At 39.8% G+C, this 16539-nt stretch overlaps 2 protein-coding genes across 2 annotated transcripts in view; one reads left to right on the top strand and one right to left on the bottom strand.

The window, feature by feature from the left end:
- Window positions 1-2022: 2022 nt before the first annotated feature.
- Window positions 2023-12372, bottom strand: LOC117430945 (uracil phosphoribosyltransferase homolog). Its single transcript, XM_034904153.2, has 7 exons — window positions 11871-12372; window positions 6356-6398; window positions 5238-5307; window positions 4388-4450; window positions 3760-3921; window positions 2819-2917; window positions 2023-2454 (listed from the first exon to the last, which is right to left on the bottom strand). Exons 1-7 carry the CDS (start codon window positions 12161-12163, stop codon window positions 2348-2350), a joined length of 837 nt encoding a protein of 278 aa, XP_034760044.1. The 5' UTR covers window positions 12164-12372; the 3' UTR covers window positions 2023-2347.
- Window positions 12373-12903: 531 nt separating this feature from the next.
- LOC131697786 (iron-sulfur clusters transporter ABCB7, mitochondrial-like) overlaps window positions 12904-16539 on the top strand; it is a 57543-nt gene continuing 53907 nt past the window's right edge. The window contains exon 1 of the mRNA XM_058989083.1: window positions 12904-13086. Within this exon, the coding sequence (XP_058845066.1) occupies window positions 12904-13086 (183 nt within the window). The remainder of the gene's footprint in view (window positions 13087-16539) is intronic.

The following is a 16539-nucleotide window of genomic DNA, read 5'->3' as shown; positions in this document are numbered from 1 at the left end:
CATTGCAATGTCAGAGAAACCCAAAAAGATCCAGCGAAAAGACAGCAACATTTCTTTCGTTTCCTAAAACCTGTGTGGACGCCTGAACTGTGCGCAAACTAACTCCAAATGGGATTTTTAAATGTTTTCACTGTGACTGTGTGAATCCAATGCTTTTAAATGACCCATCTCACAACTGTAACTGACTGGTTTAATTTAGTTTAATCTCTCTCTCTCTCTCAATCAAATTTGTTTGGGCTATATATGCACATACAGGTGAACCGTCGACCACATTACAAAGTAAGTTTCCAGTAGGCCTCTGGGAAGGAGTAGCAAGTGGCACTTGCACATAGCAGAGAGCAGGGATCATTAGGGGCAGTAAACACACTGAAAATGTGAGGGGCATATCAAGATACCAGAAGTGCTCAGTTAACCAGGGAGCAGAATTCAGGTAAGGTAAATAAAGTCAACATAAGACCTCTTCCTATTGACTTACACTACAGAAGAATGCAGCTACATTCTGCCATGTATAGAGACAATAACACAAGGGGAGACAGGAGCATGCAGGACTCTTCACAATGACCCATATTGTCTGCAGACAGCAAGTTGGCACAGGATAAGAACTCGGTGCCAGCACTCAGTAGAAACACAGTAACCTGAGGCTGACAGAATAAATATTGAGGCTAGCTGGACCTGATAATACAAGGGTGTGTAGGAAGCTGTGAGTTGGCCTGCATGCAGTCAACAGCTGCCTGAAAAACTGGACTGGCAACCCTTCACGTTAGAGCTGAAGCAGTAGGCCTTGTAGCATACTGCTACTCAAACTGAATGTGACTTTCCTGACAGCTTTACCTTACCGGATGTGATGCAGTTTTATTTACTCAGTAGGGGAAAGGTATTGTAATGTGCAGCTTGCCAATCAGCAGATGTTAATGCTTTTTTTGTTGCCAGGAGGCTTTTGTATTGGGATGACATGTGATCATGACCAGGGGGAATTCCAATAGATTAGACAAACAGATTAGAAATTAAAGCATGTAGCTTTTCATGTAGAGTAGGAGGTAAATTCTACTGTCAAAAGTCTGTGGGTTTGGTAGAAATGTAGGATAGGTTGCTACTGGAAAAGAAATCTCTGGGTTTTATCATAGTTCAGACAAAGGTGCAGAAGCCTATAATAAATGCATTTTAATAGCCGGTGTAAGATTTAGTTTTATATAAAAACATAATCATTAAATGACCTCTCCGAGTAGCTTTGTACACCAGGACTGGGATAGCACAATGAGATTTGGTCCCTTTGTAGTTCAAATGACCCTTTTGTTTTGCAAGTGTTGTTAACATGGGGTTTATCACACCCAACGAAAGACCGGTTCTCACTAACAAGACAACTGGGGCTGGTGCCTGCTTCTATCACATAAACAAGATAACAAACTGGTTTATATTATGGCATAGAGAGCGGTTGTTTCCTCGGGATGATGACCCCTGATTATGTATGAATTGCTTTGCTAATTAAAATACTGATTACGATCACAGGTACAAGTCTCAAGCCTGGGTTGGCTTGATCTTCAGAGACTTGGGCTGGGCGACTCCCAAGGGGGGCTGGTTTTGCCTTCTATTGAAACCCATGTATTTCTGTACTCTTCACTCTTTCCTCAAGCTCACCTGACGACTCTGAAGGGTCCTGTAGGGTCAAACCTACAGTATTGTTTTGTTTGAAGATTTGTCTGTGCAGTTCGTATGTGGTTATTGGTTTTTCCTCTGTTCCGGAATTAAACTGTTTTTATTGAAAATCACAGAGGACTGGAATTATTTTCGAGAAATAAGTTAACCCAGTCAATCTTATACCGGTGATATTCATGTCTGACATTTGCTGTACAGATCATAACCGCATGGTTAATTATTGTAAAGAGCTCTGTACAACTACGATTCTTATAAACCTAATTTGTTGGCTTGTACTCTTGTTATAACCGTAGTTTCCTGCTTTTATCTTGTCATGTCAAATAGCACATAAATAAATAAAACAACGCACAGAAAAACCCATAAACAACATTTAAATAAAAAATATTTTTAATGTTTTTTTTTCTTTAACATCAAGCAGCAGATTCTAAATGACTACCACAGAAATAAATAAAATTGTAGCACAGAGTGCTCAGCAATCCATGCAAGCACACCACTCCCTGTCAGATCGGTACGGAATGTGCTTTTTAAAAACACCTGGCTTTGTTCCAGAGGGAAAGATGGCAGATAAAGGCAGTGCAGTGCACATCCACAGATTGTTGCCAAAGCAGAGGTTCAAATAACATTTCCAAAAAAAACCAAAAACGCATACTATCAAAAACGCAATGGCGTCTGCATGTTTTTGAAGGCTCTCTTTTTAGTCTGTTCCAAAGTATTTCTGTCCAAAATGCGTCGGGGCCACAGGGTGAACCTCAGTAGTCAGGATTGTGATGTCTGGAAATTCCTGGACAATTGATTTTGCACCTGAGTGAAAATAAAAGCAGCGTTACACAGCGAGAGGCAGGCCTCTGGCATCAGCGCAGATCTATCCAGACACTTCTTATTTTGCCATACTTCAATAACACATGCTTTAAAACAGAGAATATCAACGGGATCTATGAAAACATCATTATTCCAGCATGTTTGTAACGAATCTGCAAAGCCATCATGTGATGGTGTGCATTATTTTAGGTTTTGTACCGTGCATTGTCTATAAGACTGTATGTAATTTGATTTATTATTTTATTTTCTTTGCATGGCACTAAAAAAAAAAAAAAAAAAACACTCTAAATGAAATTTCAAAGACTGCATGGTTAAGAGACCACAGTGTCAATGAGAAGCAGCTTACCATGTGGAGTTGAGAAGAGACTAAGCAGTATGATGTGTTTGGGCTGAACCCCATGCTCTATGAGAACTTTCACAGCCTCAATCACTGTATTCCCAGTGCCTGTGGAGGAAGCAAAAGAAACCTGGCACTCCAATATACACATGCTGCCCGCTTTACCCCACTACTCAGACCTCTTGCCTGTTAAATATCAATAAACAGATTTAGGATTAAATGACTGGTGTGGCTAATTACAGGGCTTGAGGCAGAGCTGTGGGGTTAGATTTCTGGCAATACACAATATGGATAAGGCCACTCTAAACTGCCAGTTTGCTGTAAACTGACTCATGATTTTGAAGTTAGGTTTGAGTAGATAGGAAGGTTTTTTTGTTGCTGTTGGAAGGGAGGTTACTGCAAAGCAGTATGTAACTGGTTTATACTTAAATCGAGATGAAAACTAGAAAACAAAGGGTGCTAATGTTAATCAAGTGTTGAATGCAAATCTTGCTTTTACTGTTCAGCCATGGTCTTGGCATGTAAACCTTACTGTGTCCAATACATATAATGCCAACGTATTTATATATTGGGTCATTCTACCTTAAATTGACCAAGGGGAGTTGCTCCATCCCTTACATGGATTCATTTTGTTGCAGACCCTTGAAACAAGTAATAACTTCATCTGTCCAAGACATCCCCGCAAGTTCCAAATGGTCATTTTTAGCACCTTCTCACCATGTGGGGCAGGACTCGCACAGCTCTTCTTCTTTCAATACTCCTGTCAGTGTAGTTTATTTGGTCCATGTGAGCTGGAAAGACCCTACTGAATGGGTGTTTTGTGTTTAGCACTGTCTATCTTATGAGTGTTGTGTTTTAAACCTTGGCGAGTATGCCTTTGGTTCCTGGAATCAGATTGCTCACAGTCTTAATTGCAGTGAAACTGCTTCATGCTGGTCAGGCATACTCACTCAGTATGGGGTACATCAGGAGAACCTTCCTTCTGTAGATGTCCGGTGGGAACTTGGCGTAGAACACTTTGGCTTTCTGAGTCTCCTCGTCGCTCTGGATGAGGATCTTGCCGATGCGGATGGATCTGCAGCAATCCCGCAGCCCCTGTTCCATCGCCTCTCCTGAGGGAAGCAGGTGCCAATCCATCAGAGCCTTGCAGCACTCACACTGCAGCTTGCATTAAACTAACTGCCTACAATGAGCCATGCTTTGGCATATTTTCAGACATTTGAAAAAGTACGTAAATGCATTCAAGATGTTCTCAATGCAAAAATGTTGGAAATCACCAAGTGATTCTTGAATGAAGAATAAGTGTGTTTTATAGTTAGTATGAAAGCACTCTCTCCCCAATTCATTTCATTTTTGCCTTTTAACAGAACAGTCCATCGTTCAATGATGACGCTGATGCTGTCAGGATCATCATATGTACTGTGATACATATTGTATCGGGACCAGCACATCACACACCAGTTTACTGTCACACGATGAAAGTGTCTCCCTTCAGAGCTCTGGACAGTTTCAGATGTCATTGTCTACAACTGCTGGACAATAATATTCAAGGGAACACACACACGCAATGTTGCTTACCGCTTCGCATGATGCTGACGCCACAGTTACCCTTTTCAAACTTAACACCATCATACTTGTGCCCTGTATGTAGAAAAGACATGACAGTGTAGCCAAGCTGGGCATTGCATTTGGGTATTCAGTGTGACAAACAGTCAAATAACAGTTTGCTTGATAAAGCATTAAAGCCATCAGTGCAGGTAATTGATAAGTCCCACTTAACATAAGCCAGATTATAATACTGTCCTTACCAAGTTTCATCACAATTGGAAAAAGCAGTTCTATAGATGTATGATCCAATGCAAGTATAGGGCACCTCCGCTGCAGTACATACCAGTCACTGAGGATACACATCTACAGTAACAGGTACAACTACTACTCGCTGTACAGTAAATAGTTCAGGTAAATAGATAAATAGATAATGTATTTGATAATGTCTGGGGCTCTATTTGTAAACGTACTGTTTTGTCACTCTTTTAAACTGATTGGATTTTTTAAAAACTATTTATTAATGTTCTAAAATATCACTTATATGTTAATGGCTAGCAACCTCCACTCCACTGAATAGATCAACTAATTGCCACTTTAAAAAATATGAATAAATACTGTATTGGATCGTACTGTTTTATAAAACTTGCGCACTACATTTTTAACTGCCTGGATTTTTAAAGAATATTTTTTTTATGTTCTAAAATGTCATTTAAATGTCAACGGACTGCAAATGCAGCTCACAATCACGTGGCGTGCAATTACCGGTTTGTGAGGTTGACTGTCACTTTCCCATTTGACTAATCATCTAGTCGGTGCCACCCCTAATCTAAAGTATAAATGAAGCAGCACTGATATGAATCAGAGCCTCCGTCCAGCTCACCTGTAGGAGTGGTCACTGTGCACTCTGTGTACGGTAACTGATTGAGGCCTTCTTCCACAACCAGCCTGATCTGGGGAAGACAGGTCAACACCAAGGATGACAAGAAGACTTAACAAATGAGAATTTAAAAAAGGGCTGAGGATTCAGTGTTCTGAAGTTGCATGCATATGAGGGTCACTCAGGGTAAGGGTGAACCCTGCCCGGACCTCCTCTGGGGGTATAGCAGATACACTGTTGGTAGAAGATGGTCTTTTCATGAGCACTGGGTAGGGCAAGAGGAGTGACATACAGGATCACAGTGTAAGTGTGGCAGGGCAGCAGCCTTGTCCTTGTAAATAATGTGTGTGTGGGGAATATTGGGTTGCCAAAATACATGCAAGACTGTGGCTGGAGCCTGAAGTAGGTAATTAATTAACTGATGATTAATTAGGCTCCAGCCACATGACATATAAGGAAGGAGAAATCCTTTGTCTGGTAGAAGGGTTTTTGGGTGAGTTTGCATTGTGGTGCTGGTGATTTTAATGTATAGAGATAGCAGTATCAGTGCTCTGCTATTTTGTTTAACCTTTTAGTTTGGCCCTTGTGCCTTTTGATTATTGTTTTGTTAATTAAAAATGCACATTAGCGCTTAAACCAACTATTCCCTGTGTCTGAGTCTCCTTCCCTGTCGGTAACACCTGGGCCCACGGTGCCATCCCGTCGCAGTATGGGACAGGGTTAACTGAACATACTGGGCTTCATGTTTAAAAGTTCTTGGTTTAGAAGTACGTTGTTTCATTTAGGGCCAGCATCTCTTTATGTATGTACAAATCAGTTGTCTACTGGAAGACAGTGGAGCGACACATCTCGGTAGCAAAGACGCTGATTCTTTTAGCTTTAGATGACTCAGAAACAAGATTATTGATGATAATATGAAAAAAATAATCAATACGCAATTATCCCAATATGAGGTATATGGTTTGTATTGTCAGGAAATGCCATACAAATCGCATGTTAGCAGCGCAGTTTATTTTATATTCAGCTTTCATAAAATGGGTCATTCCAGCTCAAATTCTGAGGAAAAGTTTCCTCCAAATGTACACATAACCATGCCGCACCATCAAGAGCTCTCTACTTACCAAACGATCAGCACAAAATACAAAGTCCCCTCTGGTTGTTGTCCTGTGTAAAAACAGAAACAAAAAATACAAATACTATTATTGCTGTCATTCTTATCCTGTTAAAAAAAAGGAGATTTTGGTGACTGTTGAAAAAATGTGATAAAAGAAAATTTCTTATAATGAAATCCCTTTAAGAATGTACGGTTTTGCTTTACCCATACATTTAATTCCTAACTATAAAACACACCATAGCAGCATACTACTACTAATAAAAGAAACCTGTTAGACGAACAGCTCCTCTGTGGAGAAAGCACAGAATTCAGTCAAATGATTTACCCACATTGACCTCCTCAATTGTCCAATACAGGTCCTGAATGGAATGTGGTTCCATTCCTCAATAATTCCAGAACTCTTACAGGTTGTGCACAAGTCTCACATGTGCAGTTTTGAAAGAAACACTTCATAGTAAACCCAGAAGAAACTGCTGATATGAAATGACCCAGGAAGTATAAATGAACCCCAATAAAAGCCATGTATAATTTAACCTAAATGAGTACCAGATGTCATGTTTTAAAAAGAAAATACATGTGGACGTTCAAGACCTATCTCATGGAAGTGCAAAACAAGTCAGATTTATGATTATTTTGTTACTTCATATTTCCTATTGGTCTGGCTCAGTCGTGGCCAATACGTGGATCACAAGAGTTATTTGGTGGATCTTCGGGCAAATCTAAACAAACATCATCCTTATTCGTACTGTATAGCTGCGAGTTTGTGGGTGGGTGGTTTCAATGGATCGCTTTGTGGTGCGAGTTTAAAAAAAACGTGGGCGCGCCTTCTAATAGTACCGAATCGTATTAAAATATCAAGTCAGTTTCAAAGAAGCGCGTCGCTAGAGAAAGGTGGGAACAGGAATATGCAGTTATATATAGAACTGAAAGACAAACCAGTTTGGGTAAGTATGCTGGTAATGTAATGCACCATATCTCCACGAATCATGCTGGTTTTGCACATACATATCCATAGGGGTCTGCTGAACAGGCTGTTCAAATCCCCAGCTTAAAACAGCTTATCACACAGCAAACAACACTACACTGCCATGACTGAAACGGAAATTATCATGTTGGCTAGCTTTAAGGTCACTTGGCTGTTAGCTGAATGAGTGAAAGATTGCATTTTCCAATCCATGTAGATTTTTACAGCTGATGATGTAAGCATGAAGCAATCATGCAGCGAAATGTATATGTTTGAAATGTATAGCTCAGTCGTAACACAATGATGTGCAGGGTATGTAGAAACTCTGTCCAGTTCTGTAGATCGGAAAGCTTTAGCGTAACTGAAAGGAAGCTTCTGTAAGCCAAAATAATGTCAATTTTTGGTTACACATACGTGTGAGACTGCGTTTACAGCAATGAAATTAAGTCGGAAAAGTCAAAGGCTTTTTGATTAATATCTCGAGGCTTCCCTGAGGTCCCTTCTCTGTTCAATTTTTATTTGTGCTTTTGTTATACCTTCAGATTTCGTTTTTGAAGAATGCAAAAACAGGACACATCTGTCTACTCGACTACTTCTTTAAATGTAACTGTTATGGATTAATTTTGTCAAAATATACGCCAGCTGTCAGGTCTTCCTTTTCCCCCCAGATAAAAAATTCTAGTAAGTTTCCATTTTATTTTAATGAGTAGTTCTGATCCTTGAATGAAGTTGAAAATGATGATGTGTTTCCATTTCATTTTGTTAATTTTTTGTCATTGCTACCTTAACGTACTGGCCACCACTGCCATAAAGCCAGATAATAATTGGTCAAAATGACTCACTTTATTGTACTCTTGTTCAACACATTGCTGGTGGATCCATCACAGAACTTGGTGTATTGGTCACCACTGGTCTGGCTTATCTCAATTCCATGGAAATTGCACAATTTCAAGTTATTCTGAGCAAGCTACCTCTTACCAGAGGAGCGAAAACATCACATTTGGAGATTAAAAATTAGAAAACGAGATCAATGTTAAAAATGAGGGTTATAGGATGTTGCTTTTGTGTTTTAAAAGCCAAATTAGTTGCTGCCTTGGATATGGTTGGGAAGCTTTGCTGTAACTAAACCATGCCCAGTCATAGATGCCATTCCAAATGCCCCCTTCAAACATCCCTAAAGGTCAAAGGGAGGACCCTCTTCCACTCAAAAAAACAAACCATGCCTTGTACACGATGGTGATATACCTTGTATTCCCTATATTGTACAAGCACAGTTAAAACACAACTTTGCTTTAATTCCTGCTACAAGTGTATTACTTCCTGTGCTCTCGGTCTCATGATCAAGACCATTGTACTGAGCCTGTCCTACAGCACAGGAAGGTAACTGAGAAGGAGCAAGAACTTTTAATCAAGTGTGCTATTGAAAAAATAATAATTTGAGGTTTTGTATTCATTATCATCCCAAGACTGATGGTCTGTTTTTTCAATAAAGATAATTTATATTACACGCCCCTTCCAAATTCAATGACATATGGTATTTCTAATACTAGTATTGAAGTCCTGATTCTGCACAACGTGGCACTGCAATTCAACTAGGATAACAACAAAGTCTCGACAGCTTCCTCCACACGCACCCTGGTATTTGTGTCACACTTCTAATCGCAGTACACTGCAGTGTGACTCACCTTCTGCAGTTCCCTACGCTCAGCCTCCAGCTATTCCAGGAGAAGGCTAAAGAGGTCGTTGTGAGGCGTGTCTGTGGTGTGTTTATTCTGCTTTCTGACGCAGACCTGTTTAAACAGTGCCGGATTGTTTTCTTCAGCCATGGTTCGGTTGCCTGATTGAGATCTAGTTCAGATCCAGTCAGCTGTTTATTCAGAGGGGGTGATATACCCTTGCTGCAGCACCTCTTTATAGTTAAGTTGTGATGGAAACCCAATACATAGAAAAACACTTCATTAGTGCCCGGGAGAGTCAATGGTACTGTACTGGGAGCTGCAGCCCTTCAGTTTTGTGACTGCACCACAATCCTGACTACAGGTGCAACGATACTCTGAGGTCACAATACGATTTGTATCACGATACATGGCATGGTCTTGATGGGGTACTTGTATGAAATCAAGTGATCATTTAATCATGGATCATTTAATCGTGCACTGCACCACCTCAAGTGCCTCTGTACATGTTAAGAAACAAGTCTTTTCAGTGTGGGCCACATTGAAAGTAAATGTTTATCCAAGCATGTACAAATGATTTCAGCTTGTCTGGATAAAAGCACTTTTGACATAATTCCAGCTGCGAGGCTGTTCATAAAACTCCTTAAAAAGATCGACTTCCTTCAGCTGTGTTAATGTAGTATTCAGTTCTTGCAAGCATCTGACAAAGCGCTGCAGAGCTATCAAAACACAAACCAGCCCTACACTTGTATTCTATTGCATGTGTTAAACCACATCTAGTTTAAAACAAAACTATGGAACAAAGAATAACCACAGGAGTTAAGCATGGCCAAGATAAACATGCTCCCTTAACTCGTCCTTCCTGTCACTTTGTGTGCTACTGTATAAGTCACAACGGCAGACTATATCTCCCCCTTTCACACTGGCATGCTCTACCCGGGTCAGGTCCCGGTTTCAAGTGGGTCGGCTTCGCGATTTCACACTGTTTTTGATAAAGCAGGGTTGACCTGGGTGACAGACGCAAGTAAAAAATGTGTGTATCAATGCCCCGGAAGCAGCTTATTACTGACACTTCCATCCAAGCTTCTCTGGATTTAAACATCTGCCCAAATGTTGACTAGAGCAAATGTTTCTTCATCCTTGCTGCAATTTGGCTCATGGTGCGTCTCAAGCAACAAAACTATGTCTAAACAGAACAGAAACATTGCTTGTGGAAGTGAAACCTTCACGCAGGCACGACTGTTTGGTATTTAGTTGGCTCATGAACGGCTGTCATGCATTTCGTCTCAAGGAAAGAGAGGTTGCAGGCTTCTTCTTTTCGAGTCCAGATAAGTACAGTTTATTGAAGATAAAAGTTCTGAGTTGCAAAGTTGCAACCAGACATCTTAAAGGTTACATGGTGACAACAGTTTGCAGGTATCCTCTTTTCAAGCACGGATCACAGCAATACCAAGAACATTTCAGTATTCTCAGTTTAAATGCAGTCTCTCAATGACATCATGATGTTTACGTAAACCAATCAGAAACAGACACAAATCTCTTATCACTTGGTTAATTGTCCATTTGTCCTAATGCACCTGGTTCAATCCAGTTTCTCTTTGAAGTATTTATAACCCTCATAAAATCAACTGTAATGTCCCAAGAAAACCTGTTTTATATCAAGTTTGTAAAGATGTTTAACAATATGTTGGTACCTCTAACACAAAAACAATGATCCAACCTAAATGGCAAATGCCTTACATGTTAGAACTGGACAACAAAGGAGAGGCCAAAACCTATTTCAAAATGTCTTGGATGTCAACCTTGTCCTAGTAAGGACAAACTGACCAGAAAGATCTTTATCAACTTACTGTCTAACTAGGAATTTAACCAGAATCTGACTTAATGTTTAACCCATTCTGTGAGTTGTATTCTAGACCAAAAATTCATTTACATCTAAATAAAATGTTCCAACAAACCGGGTACGTGGTTTCACACTACACGGGATTGTGACCCAGGTAGCCAGAACCCGGGTAGGAGTGCCAGGGCTTTTGTAAAGGTTAAAATAACTAGATACAGTACGAGTTACTGGTTTGTTTGATTTACACTAAAATAGAATTTGCTTACTATTCCCTTGAAGATTACAAATGCAACTTTATAAAATACCAGTATGTGTTAATCGTTAATTAAGGCATGCCAACGCTGCAGTATTCTGTGATCATGTTGTTTTACACTGTGATTCCTGGTGTTTGTTTACTCATTCTTCTGTGCATTCTACTTTAAACCAGTTGACTTACTTTGTTTACTATACATCTAAAGGTGTTGGCTGTGCAGGAACACAGGCTTCTCCAGCACTGAAATATACAAAGACACACATGCAGCAGTAGGATACGAGTATGATCCACAGAGCCACTATAGTTCAGGGAACCACAACACAACTGCAAACAAAGCAGGACACCATTATTTGTTTAACCAAAAGAGTAATTTTGACATACTGACAATATAACAGAAAACCCATTGTTCCACAACATGAGCTAAGGCATCAGAATTTAGACTTCTTAAATAGCGGTATGTCAAAACTATTTTTAAAACCGCAAGGGCAACTGCAGCTTAAGAGGGTGGCGATAGTTAAGGTGTCCATATGGCTCCGTGTTTAGCGGGACATTTTGGGATAGTTCAGGCTTTTCAACTCACAACACAGTATATGAAAAACATTCAGGATTTATTGATACCGTTTCCACTGACGTAACTTGAGGACGCAGTTTTTTCTATTATTAATATGTCAGTACGAAACATTCAATATTTGTGTTCATTATGACGATTAACTTTACAAATAAAATTACCGATTTTAAAAAATAAACAAATAAATAAATAAATAAACGCAAGCACAATAAGGTACGTACTTATCCCTGATGATGGTCTGAAGCTCTCGGATTTGGTCGTTCAGCGGCAGCAGTTTCAGCTGTGGGCCGATCTGTTGTACAGTACTAATGATGTCAGTTTCGCTCCTTTTATCTTCTTCGCGTGGGTCACTGCTTGCTGATATCGTGGGGCTGCTGTTCGCAAACCGAACCTGCTTGGTGCTGCCCGTCGCAGCATGCTCTGGTTGGCTGGGGTTAGCATTATTCAAGTGTTGGTTTTGGCAAGGCATTGCTTTCTTCTTGGCACCGAAGTTGCTTTGTAAAGCGCTTTCCATATAACAGAACCGCTCCCCTTGTTTGGTATCTAACGGTACGCCACTAGTCTTATCTTTTAAAAAGGTAAACAAATAAATCAACGTGTTACCAGTGCCATGGATCCCCTCTGCCGCTCAGAGAGTGCGTGGGATAGCTCTAGGACAGGACATTGAACAGGATGTTTGCTCACTTCTGGTTGAGTGGGTGGGTGGGTGCCGCTCATCGCAGAGTGGCTGCATTTTACAGTCAATCATTTGTCATCAGAACCCGGTCGATTAACGTCAGAATTAAAGGGGAAAGAAACTTTTTGTTCTTTCTAACAATGTGGGCTTGCTTCGACTTTTATACCACGCTACTGTTTGCACATTACAAATAAATATGTGCTCTATACATTTGTTAAAAAAAAAATAGTTTTCTATGTAGTCTAGCTCCTAGTTTCATGTGTATATAAAACATAACGTATACGGACACGGTTTCTAACACTACACCGGTACAGTACACAAGGTCAGCAATTTTAAAGGGTCAATAATAACCGGTGCAGCTTCATTTGTACTATTGTATCGTCATAATCACGAGTTCAAAATGTCACTGAATTAAGCCCCTACTAGTTGCGTCAGTGAAACAGATTTATAAAATATTAGTTAAGCAACTGAATTCCACTGCTTCCCATGTTGGCTCTAACGCCCATATCAATGCATTCTGTGCACACACTGTTGGAGCCAAAATGGCTGCTAGCGCAAACGTATAATCCATTCCCACAATGCTTTACTCCTTCTCCTGCAGCCTTTCAAAGATGTCGCCGCTGCTACTTCCCCTGCAATGTGGATATCACTTCCAAAGAAGAAAACTAGCCGTGTTATTACAGCAGGCCAGCTGCTATCACCTCCTGAGGCACAACAATGACCAGAAAAGTAGAACATATTACAAGCAAAACACATTCCAGGTAACTAATACCCATACAGCATTACTATAATGGACTTGGCGGTTTGAGTGCAGTCACAAGGGCAGTGGGTGACAAGTTTGTGAATTCAGAAACACTGCTGTGTTGTTGTTTTTTTTAAATTTATTTTTTGGTTTGACAGCTATGTTACTTAACAAACAGGTCTCATAATTGTAGTAAACGCCGTATTGTGATTTTTTTAAATGTAAGAAGTAAAACGAAGACATTCAGATGTCATTGTTAGACAAACTCTTATTTTAAAAAATAATTTTCTTTAGCAAGATTTAAACGCGTATCTTTCTATGTGAATGCATACACCATTGTCAAAATATGTACGGAACTGCTGTAGATTTTGGAGTGTTACTTTAATTAAATACTTACCGTATTTAAGTTAGCAAACCCTCTTATGAGAGAGAGTTTCTTTCTGTAGCTAAACATTATCCATGACATTGGGGGTAAACTAAGGAATAGGTCAGCCTACTTGGAATTTTTGCACAGTATATTATAAACCATAATAATGACTGAACTATGCATGCTTGTACAGTATGCCGGGTAAAACTATACTAGATACTACATAGGAGGCTTGGTGGCTCCAGGTTCAATCCCAGCCACTGACTCACTGTTTGTGACTGACCATTGTTAATAACCCTGGCGTAGCTTACCTTACGTAACTGGGTGTGTGAAGGCAACAATTGAGGGATATTTCTGGCATGTACTCCAAGAAATACCATTCATTCTTTAGTGACTGGTTTCACAGACCCAGATTAACACTTGTCTTACACTACATTACTTAAGGTTACATTAGGTCCAAGATTAGTGTTAATCAGGGCGTGTGAAACCAGTCTTAATTGTATTTATAGTAAATCAAGTAACACAAGTGAAAAATGTGTGAAGTTTGCAGTTTTAGAAAATGAACAGCAAACTGCTAATGTTACATAACTGGCAAGGAACTTCTGAGGAACCCAGTGTTGGAGCTCTGAAATTAGCTTCCGGAGTTATTTATGTGAATTGTTTTAACATCAACCATTCATTTTCTTTTTTGATTAAAAAAATTAAATAAAAATGGTGTTTTAAATGCTTTGTGAATATGACCAAGAGGGTGCATATTTTGTAATGCTAAATGTTGTCAGTACTATAATAATGGACAAGGTAGAGATGCAAAGATTTTCAGTTCTGTAGTAAATGTGGACCGGTTCTTCCTTTCACTTTTTGTATTGTCTCTTCACTTTTTAAAGTGACTGTCAATCATTTACCCAGGTTTTGTACGTTTCAATCATATTATTCATTTGTATTTTGTTTTCTTTAGGTTCTAAAGGTTTTTAAATATTCAGTAACAAACCACACATCTGGTGTTATTGTCACCTACTGCATATAGGCTACATAGTGAAGGGAATGGGGAAAAATAGTTGCATAGCAGTTTAAGCCATTCCCTGTACACTGTTTACCTGAATCTGAATGGCTGTAGATTGAACTGCAGTGCAGAGGGGTCTTATTTGTAGGTCATGTGATCTACTTTTTTCATAATACTGAAGGCTCTAATGTTGTATTTGGGTCATTCATATGAAATCAATCACCAAAAACCTCGACCTTTGATTTGGAAACAAATTTCCATGCATGTTTGCCTTTGGGAGAAGTGCTTCCAGTGTAAATTTCATCCCATTTGTGAGATACAGGTCATCAAAGCTTGACCTGACATGGACACCCACCCTTACCTTTTACATAGTTATAACTTCTTCCATAATTGACATAGAAAGCTGGTGTTGGTGTCGTTTTTAACACTAGAAACACCAAGACGGTCAATTTGACCATTTTGGGTTTTAAAATTTAAATTACTCTGCGTTCCGGAATGTAATGCGCATGACCGTTAGTGACTTTTCCGAAATATATGTATTAGATGTACTGACGCCGTTTGAGCCACATATTCTCAAGAAATTGATAATTATAAGCATGTTTACCTAGAAGCGCCAAAACCGGTCATTTTAACAGGTTATTTCAATACATATTTATTTATCAAATATAGCCTATAATCCTGCCTGTCCTTTTCAATACAAGCACCTGTCCTTTTCAATACAACCAGTCCCATCATCAACCCCAATTTGGAATGCCCAATTATTATTTTTTTTCCGGTTCACCACTGCAAACCCCCCGGTGACTCAGGAAACCAGAGGCTGAAACGCATGTCCTCCGAAACGTGTCCCTGCCAATCCGTCATTTTTCGCACTGCAGATCCACAGCGAAACCACCAGACCTATAGTGCCGGAGGACAACACAGACCTGAATGGCTCCACTGCAGACCCGCAGGCACCCTGCCAGCCACGGGTCTCTGGTGCGTGGTGAACCGTGGATTGCCCTGCTGACCTAAGCCTTCCCTACCCAGGCGGTGCTCGGCCAATTGTGAGCCGCCCCCTGGGAACCCCCGGTCACGGTCGGCAATGACATATCCTGGATTTGAAGCTATAGGGCTCATCCTGCACTCCACGTGGAGCGCCTTTACTGGATGTGCCACTCGAGAGCCCACAACGAATAAAATGTTTATACAGTTTTGTATGTACAGAGACCTGTTACAAAATAGTTACTAGTGAAATGTTTATTTATGTTTTATTTAAGTTTTTATTGTTTTGTACTGTTCCTTTTGAAAAAAAAAAATGGTTTTGTTTTCCATTTAAATATAGGGCTAATAATACAGGGCTTTTAACGTGAGGAATGCACTGTACTATTAACGTATTGGGTTCTCGAGTTCTCAAGAGGTGTTTTTTATGTTCTCTTCTTTCCAAGAGGGACACATCTCTTGAATGGATATCTGGACTAGCATATTGTATATCTTTGTATTTCAAACAGGGGAAAAAAAATACTAGGATCGAAGCACGTCTGCGAAATAGGAGCAGCTGATTTTCTAAGTACATTGGTGGTGTTCTCATAGCTGCGACCCCTGCAGATTGAGGTACTGTAGTTCTGTGCAGCCGAGCGTTCAAGGGGCCCAGCTGCGTGATGTCACCAAGTTGCTCAAGCAGCTGGCTGCGAAGACCTTGCAGCTGCAAACCAAGATATTCCCTAAATTAGGGCTGTATTTTTTTCACGGTAAAAATGTACGTATTTCATGGCATTTCTCTCGACCCAAAAATAGGTATTTTGCGATATAAACATAATATTTATTATTTTTCATTGTCTTTTTCATTGAAGACATTTTGAAGATATCGTGCAGTTCTATGCAATGTGTTCATTTACCGGAAGCAAACTGTCTGCCAGATTCCTAAATGCAGTGTAACAGGTAGTGCGTCAATAAGGCAAACGTTTGCTGTATTTATTTTTAAGTGATAAATATGTCCATTTGCACTGTTCTTTCTGAAATAGGAAATTTCAAGGGGACCTATATATTACAGGGCAATGGGTAAATTTCACCGTAAATCAGTATTAAACATTATGTTACTATTAAACATCTGCAAATTTATTCTAGGT

This window comes from Acipenser ruthenus, chromosome 16 (genome assembly GCF_902713425.1).
Source record: "Acipenser ruthenus chromosome 16, fAciRut3.2 maternal haplotype, whole genome shotgun sequence".
Lineage (NCBI taxonomy): Eukaryota > Metazoa > Chordata > Actinopteri > Acipenseriformes > Acipenseridae > Acipenser > Acipenser ruthenus.
This window is presented reverse-complemented; position numbering and strand designations above follow the sequence as displayed.